This window comes from Amborella trichopoda, chromosome 1 (assembly GCF_054954075.1).
Source record: "Amborella trichopoda isolate Santa Cruz 75 chromosome 1, AtrichopodaSantaCruz75HAP2 v2.0, whole genome shotgun sequence".
Classification (NCBI taxonomy): Eukaryota; Viridiplantae; Streptophyta; class Magnoliopsida; order Amborellales; family Amborellaceae; genus Amborella; species Amborella trichopoda.
Genome location: NC_142336.1, coordinates 46,974,167 through 46,984,082, shown reverse-complemented (window position 1 = coordinate 46,984,082; position 9,916 = coordinate 46,974,167). Strand labels below are relative to the sequence as shown.

The window sequence follows — 9,916 nt, the reverse complement described above, 5'->3', positions numbered from 1 at the left end:
TGCTTTAAGAAACTAACGAAAGGACTAGTTGAATTTTGAGAAATGACTTTGAAAGTTGTCTATTGTTGGATGCGGCTGAGCTATTACTTGTTGGTTTCCTTGATTTTTTTTTTCACCTCTTGTAAGAGAAGGTTGAGCTTTCTTAGCTCTAGTTCTTCTTGAACAAGACGATAAATCTCGCGATTCAACAAGGGATACCAAGCTATCTAGATATGATGGTTGATAATCATTACGAAACTTCTCCCTTTCTCACTCCGACTGATGAGCTTCGGTCCAAACTGACAGGAAGAAGATGATCCCCTTCCAAAATATGATGCTCTTTGTCAAAAAAGAAATTTCATTTCCAATTATTTTGAGATAATTAAACCAGCAATTTTTTACATTCATAATCCGAGTTCAAGCCTTAAAAACCATCGTTGAATCTAACTTAAAGTTCAAGGATTTTATTGAGTCCAAGAATGGAGCCATTCTTTCCTGTTAAAATGGGATTTTGTGATGTGGAAAGTGAGGTTGGATGATCATTGCATGGGCAATGCTGCAGACTTAAACGATATTGGAGGTCGAAGATGATAGAATTTCTGAATCATCAGCTCAGATTGTAGCCCACATCACCATTTTATGCAGTCTTTTGCTGCAAAGCCTGAAATAAATCAGATTCACAGGTTAAAGTAGGAACATAGAAGACCAATTTTAAAAAATGAAAATAGTCGTTACAAGTTTATCATTCAAAGAAGAAACAGTTATCAAGTTAGTTTAAAATTGAGTCTTGCATCTATAATTTAGCACATACCCTTTTTTCTTCTTCCATCTTAGCCTTGATGAAAGAGTAAATTGCGACACCTGCAATGGCAATGACTGTTCCAATGCCAGTCTGGAGAGAAATCTTGTTCCCTGAATTCCAACAATCAAAAGTCTTTCAGGAAAATCAAAATTTTATGAAAGGGTACACTGAGACAAGGTCCTAATTTCAAGTCTTTTGACCACCCCCAATTACATTTGCTCAATTTCTTTCTTTAATGCTAGGCAAAGCTGCTACCCAACTAATTCATACTTGCGACATAGGTATCGCCAAATTATTCACTAAGACATGAAGAATGAAGATGTATATGTGTACTAACTGCTTGTCATAGATTTGAAAATTCGTGGTCGCAAAGTCATATCTGTGACAAAAAAAATTGGGCAGCAGTAATCTATGAGATTAAGGAACAAGAGAATCACCGAAGACCAAGATGGAGAAGCCGATCACGAAGACACGCTTCAACACATTTCCGACAGCATGAGTGAGGGGTGCCACCCTCTCCAATGTGTTGGTAGCCAGCTATAATTTCCCATCTCAAAATTGTCACTCCTATGAAATTTTACATCATTACATAAAAAATAACCCCTTAGTTCAAAGTGCCAAGGTCAGAACCTGATTGTAGAGGTGATAGAACATGCCGACCCAGAAGAGATCCCAAACGAACTTTTGTAGCCCCACCTTTGTAATGGCATCAGCAAATCCATGCTTGATCAATTGAGGCCCCTCCACCTACATAGTCCAATGCTGCTCATCACTCTCCCTAATACTTACTAGGCTAGGGCAAGTGCTCAAAAAATATGGGATTGGCTTTTATAGTGCTATCAAATATGGCGTACAGGCCAACTGTTTATGGTGAGTTATTTGAAAACATATAACCTTTTAAAAATGCCCCATTGTAAAAAAAATATGCTTTACAAGGAAGAACATATCATGTGGAACAAATGTCCATGAAGTTGAAGGTGGATCTACTCACGATGAGGGCCGGAGGAATACAAACTATAAGAGCAATTATAGAAATGTAGGCATAGAGATTGGTGCTGTCCATATCTGTCTGCAACAAATGTCAAGCCCCATCAATCCAGTAAAATTTCATCCAAAAAGAAAAGAAGAATTCCTCTGCTTCTGTAAGAATTTTGTTCATGATGCTTTAGTTAGCAGGATTCACATAAAGGGTCGCATTTGGTCCGACAATGGCACACCGCTATAATGGTCTGCTCCCCCAGACAAGGATCCCGGAAAAAAGCTCATGATAACAAAATTTTTTAAAAAATGCTGAAATATGGTTTTTCTGAACTCAGGAGCACAGGGTGTTTATTTCATAAAGCAGCTAGCTCAAGCCCTCTAAGAAATTAAATCATTTTCTGAAATTTCTTTTAGAAAATGTTCATCTAGCGATGATGAGGCAATATATAAAATTACTGGTCAAATACCATACTAGTACAATCCAGCATTATTTTTTTCTTTCCCAAAGTGGATACTACTACTATATAAGAATTTTAAGATTTAGAAGAAATTTTGAAGGTATTAGAAGTTTGGAAGGCAACCATAGCTTTCTTGGAATAAATGCTCCTATATGTGAAGGAAATGTTAGATATCATCGCGCTGATGAACCCGGTCCAATTGAAGGATAGCTCTGTAAGAGATGCCATGGACACACCTGCGAGCAACCATTAGATCTATCATTAGCATGTCTCACAAGATTCCATGCTCCCGCGGGGGCATTTTCTCCATCAGGTAGAATCTAATCTATGTTTTGGGGATTTAACCATTCAACCTAGCTACTAAAATCTAGGAAAATGAATCTCAAACGAGCTCTATATGTACTTTAAAAAAAATGTCATGAGATTGAACATAGACTTTTTCAAATTTTTGGACGGTCAAATCTAAGTGTTTAAGAACTCAATACCCTTTTTCTAGTATTTGAATATAGTCATAGGTGATTCTTAGGAAGACCCAAAATTAAAAATCCTCCTTAGTGGCTTTTTAGCTTGAGGGAGTAAATGCAAAATTGCTTCTACAGGAGGATACTACGGACCACAAAGACTTACTTCCTCAGGAGCATATCATACATATTACTCCCTCGGGTAAATGCTAACTAAGGGTACTTTCAGGACCCACATTTTGGGGAGGTAACCCGAGACCAACCTTAAAAAATAAATTTTATCAAAAGGGTGCGGTTTGTATAGAGCCAAGGCTCTAAACAATTAAATTAGAGCTCACTCTCAAATAGTGTCGAGAAATGTGGTTTCAATACTCGAAATCTTTGTGATAGCCTTAAAATACATTTTCATATCTAATTAAAAAATTTAAACCTTTAAAAATAGTGTAGATCGAGCAAATCTATGAAAACTTAAAAATTTTGAAAATTGACGGGTCCTAAAATGCATTACAAGATGCACTATTTTCCAAACTTGAAATCCATTTTTTTCTCATGTCTATGCATCTTGATGTCGAGATGATCAGTTTGAAGGTATTTGGGAATCAAAACAACCTCTTCTAGTGAAATTTTTGAGGTGGGCTCTGAGTTGATTGTTTAGAGCGTCGGCTCTCCCTTATCAAATAACATAACGGGCGCGGTTTGTATAGAGCCTAGGCTCTAAACAATCAAATTAGAGCCTACCTTCAAAAGTGTCCAGAAATGTGGTTTCAACATTGAAATCTTTGTGATAGCCTTAAAATATATTTTAACTTTATTTATAAAGTTTAAAGCTTAAAAAATAGTGTAGATCGACGGATCTATGAAAACTTGAAATCTTGAAAATTGAAGGTCCAAAAACGTATTACAAAATACACTATTTCCTAACTTGAAATCCATTTTCTTTCTCATGATCATGCATCTTGATGTCAAGATGATCAATTTGAGGATATTTGGGTATCAAAACAACTTCTAGTGAAATTATTGAGGCGGGCTCTAATTTGATTGTTTAGATCCTCGCTCTATATAAACTTTTACCATAATTATAAGATATAAACCATTTAATATTTTACCCATATTGCTTGATGTAATTTGAAAACGCCCATGACAGCATACATGATTATGAGTTGAAATAGTTGCAAATGTGTAAAAAATTAGAGACTACATCTCTTAAGGGTATTTTCATCATTTTCTCATAACAAAATCCTAGTATTGAATAGAGTGTCAAAAAAATTGGAAAATTGGACAGGCAGATCTGAGCATTCAAAAGCTCAAAATTCATTTATTTTTTTCTTTGTGAAAATGCTTATTGATTCTAAATTGAATGATAGATAAACTGGTGTAGTTTGTAGAGAGGTGTCAACCATAAACAATCAAAGTAAGGCCTATCTTCGAATCTTGCTAAAAGATGCAATTTTAGTGCTGAAAACCCTTTTGGTGACCTAAAACATCTATTTTTACCCCGACTTGTAAAATTTAAAGATTAAAAATGGTATGGACCAAGTATATCTATAAATATTTAAAAATTTTGAAAATAGATGATCCAGTATTAAGGAAATATTTTTAGAACTTAATTTTTTTTTTTTCTTTCAGATCGGTAGGTCTCCAGGACGAGATAATCAATTGAGGGGCTTTTCGAACAAACTTTTCAGGTAGAATTTTAAGGTGCACCTTAGTTTTACAACAAAACACCTTTTATAAACTTCTTCTTAAATTAAATACTTCTTTTGCTCGAGGGAGTGTGTAAAGTGTGCTCCTGTAGGAGCACGCAATTGGGCCTTACGAGCATACCCTTGAATTTAGATGTACAGTCTTGAAATGGCGCTTAGGGAAGCATTAGATCAACTAGAATCGAATTCTTTGAATAATATGTGGCCCCTTTACGTGCCTCCATTCATAGTGATCACCTTAGTAAAGGTTTCCTTCTCAATGTTAGGTATGCCAAAAGATTTCATGCTCCCGCTGGGTATTCTCTCTCGAGTATACCTCCTCTAGAAATAACTTTAAGGCCCCAAAATTTGTAGATCTCAACTCTTCAATACATGGACTAACATCTATAAAACTTGCACTCTCTATGCACATGATAAAAATAATTTTTCAAGGTTGAACAAAGGTTGTCCAAATTTTGGAGGTCGAGATGCAAGTGTTAGAAAACTCAAAATTCATTTTTTGTTTTCTTTTTTAAAATAATAATGTGGTGATTCTTAAGTGGTTCTTAAAATTCTAGATTTAAAAAAAACTAAAAAATCCTCCCATATAGGTCTTTTGCCTGAGGGAGTAGGTATACGATATGTACTCCAGCAGAAGTATAGTATAAGCGACTTATTAGATGTTCTTCTCTAGGACAAAAATAATAATACCACTGAAGGTTTAAAAAAAAAGCCAATCTAGATCAGAATTGTCCGATTTGGATAATGTATCATCGGGGCCGAACCTGCTGTTTTAGTTAAATACCTGAAACTGCTCTCCCCTCATGAAACCACTTTTTTTTTTTAAAAAAAATCCTAATCTTTAAATTTTTTTATTGACCAGTTGGCTGATCGACATTGCCGATTTGCTGAACCTGATAAAAAATCCGGATCAATGATCCGTTTTTCAAAACCTTGATACCAACAAAAGAGATTTTTAAAAGCTATATGAGAAAGATGCTCTGAATACCACCAATAAAAGACGTTATAAATGATTGTTTTCATACTCTTTTTCTTTCTCTATACATACTGAATGAAGTGTTTTCTATATTTTTGTATGGGGAAAGAGGTTTTAATATACGAGTAATAAGGGGTATGGTCGCTTACCAAGGACCACAGGAGCGAGAGAGAGCCAAAGGGATAAGGGGATCTGCTGACCCAACACAAATTGAGATGCTGCTGCATTAAAGAACGGCTCCAAAGCTGATAACAACATGCATTTACCACTTGTCATTACAATTTTCTTTCTCTCTCTCTCTCTATAAACAGTAATTTAGACCTCTCTCTCTCTCTATCTGAATATGACGTATTGGTTGATGATTCCTACCTTTAATGGTGTGAGTGAAAGAAACTGCAACAGCTGCAAAAGAAACGTTGGAGGTGACGTGGCCGAGCGCATGGCACACCGCAACAGGGATCAGCAACTTCAACAATTTGGAGTCTATCGGCTGCATCACATATATATATATATAAGGTGGTAACAAAACCTAGTAGTACATGGGGATTATAAACTATGAGACAATTTATCTGTCAGAAGGAGGTTATGAGTATTTCTTCCCATTAAATGTCAAATTGGAGTCTTATGGTTTTGTTTTTTTTTTATTTTTAATAAATATTTAGTATAGTCGATGACACTCTTACAACTATTTGATTTAAAATTTAATAGACAATAGTGATTATAACCTACTTATACAAAAAAAAACAAAGAGTCTCTTTGTATATTTTTTTGAACATCTTTTATGTACTACTGTTTATGATAGATTAGGTGCGTACATTAAATAAATAAAGTAAGGAATTATGTGGAGATCCAAATTTTTGTAAATTCTACGCAGAGGTCCAACCTGCATGCTCTTATTCTTTTTTCTAATTTTGCCTCTCGATTCAGTGTTCCAAACATTTTATTGCTTTTTATTTACTCTAAAGTTTTTGAAGTGAAGGGACAAGTTTGAGGTCTAGATCCTTGGTTTGCTTGGCTTCTGCAAACAATGTGGAAGCCAAGAGGTTTGAGGTATGAAACCTCGGATGGCTCACTAGACTGTAAAATTCACAGTCCAAGTATCTATCCGAGGTCTAGAACCGCGGATTGCTAGGGTTACAAACTGTTTAGGAGAGTCAAGCGGTCTGAGGTCAGGAATCTCATACCAGTCCCAAGAATGTGAATTTCACAATCCAAGTGCCGGTCCAAGGTTTGGGACCTTAGACTGTTTGACCTGCACAATATTCACGCAAGCCAAAGTGGTCCGAGGTCTAGACTGTAAAATTCACGATATAGGGACTGATTCGAAGTTCCAGATCTCGAACCGCTTGGCTTCCACAATGTTCATACAAGCCAAGAGGCTTCAATACAAGGAATCTTTGTGATATTGGGCCTTCTCTATGCCCTAGATCTCCGCAGCACCTAGACAACAAGGAATTGGTATGTTAACTCAAGGAAAGACTCCAAGATGTCTTCCTCCTTGTAAAAGGAGATGGGGGATTTGTAACGACCATTGTTCAAATATGTGGACAAAGCTCGGATTCGCAGTGGTCCAGAACCAAGTGCAAGAATTGGCAGGATTTGAGGATCGACTCAAGCTGATTTTTCGTGGAAAAAAGGAAATCGGCATTGGCAACTCCTTTAATAATTTTTACTATAATTTCCAATCTAGATGGGTCGGGGCCAGATTGGTTCTAGCATGGTATAGATCCCGACCCAATTTTTCCCTAAAATCCCTATATATAGGTGAACGATCCACCCCACCCAGCCGAGTTTGAACTGCTAGTAAATAATAAAGAGCATAAAGGAATTATTTGCAAACATGTGGGGGTATAACTTGCATGTTTTCCTTGCCCTCTCGGTAAATTTTGGAATGTGAAAACGATCGAACTATGTTGCTGTTTTCCATAAAATACTTAATTGGTTAATAATATAAATATATCATTCATTCATGGAAACTGATCATTAAAAAAAAAAAAAAATTTTCACTCACTGCGCGCTTTGGAAGACCAACTGTCCAGCTGGCCGCACAATACACCACACCCACAAACAAGTGTATCACAGAAACAAAGCTGCATTTTTATATTCAAAAGACATTTCATTAGTTCTTGCTACATAAAACTCCATGACTATATAGAAATATAGCAAGTTTGCCTCTCAAAATAAAATTCGCCTAAAGCATATTACTTACATAAAACTACTAGCAAAATATCGAATTTGGCCCTCAATAATGTACATAAAATACTTGGAAAGCAAGCCATGATCCATAAGAGGACACCCCCCCCCCCCCCCCCCCCCCCCCCCCCCCCCCAATGTCTCCATAAATTAAATTAATTAATTAATAAACAAAGGGAAAAAAAAAAAATTGAACTATTTAACAGCTTAACCATACTTGTTTTATCTAATTTCAAATTGTCCATAATCAAAGTTTAAATAGCTCATCAAATGATACATCAAAATGGGATTTGAAAGATCTATTAAAATACAAATGATAAAGTGTTAAGTGATTCAACGTTTAGCTGCCTTTTGTTAGATTTTCCATACATAAATAATAAATGAATGGAAATATTCTTTAATTTTAGAATAAAATAAAATAACAATTCAAATACATGCAAGAAATGACTGAATTACTTACTAAGGATAGGGGAAATAATTGTAGATCTTCTTATTGAGTATGTTGAAGATCACATTGAGGAAGTACCTGAGCCACCATTAAGAAAATCACCCTCCATAAAAAATAAAGTTTCTGAGAAAATCAAATTTATTCATCGTTTTTCATTAACACACTTTCAATAATCAATAATAGTTTACCACATGAAGAAGAAGAAACCAGTGACCAAAGCCGGATACTTGTCCACAAACGCAACAGGAGCAGCCACCTCCCCTTGTCTGCAAAATTCAAGATTCCTATTAGGTTGCCGGAAAACGGCCGGAATTCCCAATGTCTATAACAAAAGGAACAGACCTCACCCTGAGGAAGAGCTCTCAGAAGCTGCAGCTTTTATCACCTGGTGGCGCTTTCCAGAGACTTTCTCTGGCAATAAGGGCTTCTCTAATAGGAATTCAGGCCTTAGTTGCCTACCCCATATGATGTTTCCTCCATTTCCAACTGACCCACACCACCTTAATCGAGTGGTTCTGTCTTTGAAAGCTGTCCTCTCTCTACAAGTTATGAGGCGGCCTAGGCCAGAAATCGCAGCCGAACCCGTCATCGATGTCGCCATTTTCTCTGGTGGGTTTCTCTCTCCTCCTGATTTGGTGATTTCCTCTCTCCTCCACTAAAATTGATGGTTTCTTTCTCTTCCACCAAAAGTGGTGCTATGTTAATGGAATTTGGGGCATGATGGAGGAGGAAGAAAATATCTCTTATCTTTTCTGTATCAGTCACTAAAGTGGCAAAGCTTCTATTTGTTTGGTTGTTTAGGAAGGAAGATGCAGGCCTGTTTCTGGTTTTGGGTGAGGTCTTTCTTATCAGGTTACCATTAGTCCTCAGGACTATGGAAACAGTTGTTACCTCTTGCAGTCATCACCCTCCACTGAAACGACTGACAAAGATTAGGAAAATGCGGGAACACACAAACGTAGGCTTGACGACAACAGAGGATCCCAGTATTTATTCATCCTTACCGATTGATTGATTATTTATTGGGTGTGGTTTGCGTACGGTTCCAACCTTAAACAATCTAATTTAGGCGCACTTCTAAATTTTATTAGGAATATAATTTTGATATAAAAAATTCTTAGGGTAGTTTGAGAATTTATTTTCATCTCTTTATAAAATTTTACACTCTAAAAATGATTCAAATAAAGTAGATCTTTAAACATGTGAAACTCTTGAAAAATGGACCGTCCAAATAATATATGATAATATACACTATTTTATGGATCCAAAATCTTTTTTTCAATTCATATTCATACATCTTGATGTCAAGATGATCGTTAGAGGGTTTTCCAACTTCCAAACAATCTTTTATTATGGATTTTTTAGGTGCATCATTTTAAAGTTGTAACCTTATATGAACTTTTTATTTATTTGTTAGGTGAGGTTTGTATAAGGTGCCCCCTTATATTATAGAAGTAAGGCGTAAATCTAAATTTTGCCTTAGCCTACGGCTTTGGTGTCTAAAATTTTACAAATTCTAATTTTGTACCAAAATATAAAATTTAGAATTAAAAAATAGTGAAGATCGAGTGGATTCATAAATATTTGAAAATCTTGAAAATAGACGGTCTAGATAAAACTTGAAATCTTTTTTTTTTTATATTCATGAATCTTGAGGTCGAGATGTTCAATTTCAATGTTTTTTTGATATAAAAACACTCATTTTAAGTGGATTTTTGAAGTGCGCCTTACTTGCACAATATAAGGTTTGCTCATTATATGAACTTTTATCGTATTCCAATCGGTTATGATCAAGAGGATTATGGATTTTCATTGGTTTCTAAAATTATAATAAATCTATAGTTCCTACTTTTATTCTTTGAAGTTTTGGGATCACGATTTTTTTGTGTCTTAAGTCCAAGAAATGAAAGAAGGG

General features: G+C 35.6%; 1 protein-coding gene across 2 annotated transcripts; it reads right to left on the bottom strand.

Moving 5' to 3' along the window:
• Positions 1-319: 319 nt before the first annotated feature.
• On the bottom strand, positions 320-8,757 carry APE2 (Glucose-6-phosphate/phosphate translocator-like protein). 2 transcript variants are annotated; one of them, XM_020672149.2, is made up of 12 exons: positions 8,344-8,757; positions 8,190-8,267; positions 8,014-8,079; positions 7,372-7,450; positions 5,730-5,850; positions 5,510-5,605; positions 2,344-2,456; positions 1,773-1,850; positions 1,412-1,528; positions 1,219-1,318; positions 791-891; positions 320-640 (listed from the first exon to the last, which is right to left on the bottom strand). In XM_020672149.2, the coding sequence occupies exons 2-12, from the start codon at positions 8,192-8,194 to the stop codon at positions 617-619; spliced, it is 900 nt and encodes a 299-aa protein (XP_020527808.1). In that variant the 5' UTR covers positions 8,195-8,267; positions 8,344-8,757; the 3' UTR covers positions 320-616. The 2 variants fall into 2 exon arrangements, with proteins under 2 accessions (XP_020527808.1, XP_006852582.1); XM_006852520.4 differs by having other exon boundaries at positions 8,349-8,757.
• Positions 8,758-9,916: the final 1,159 nt, after the last annotated feature.

Coding starts and splice junctions, on each gene's coding strand:
- APE2 (XM_006852520.4), bottom strand. CDS start 8,602: ATGGCGACATCGATGACGGGTTCGGCTGCGATTTCTGGCCTAGGCCGC. Junction 1,529..1,772: donor GTATTCCTCCGGCCCTCATC/GTGAGTAGATCC, acceptor TGGACTATGTAG/GTGGAGGGGCCTCAATTGAT. Junction 641..790: donor AGATGGAAGAAGAAAAAAGG/GTATGTGCTAAA, acceptor GATTTATTTCAG/GCTTTGCAGCAAAAGACTGC.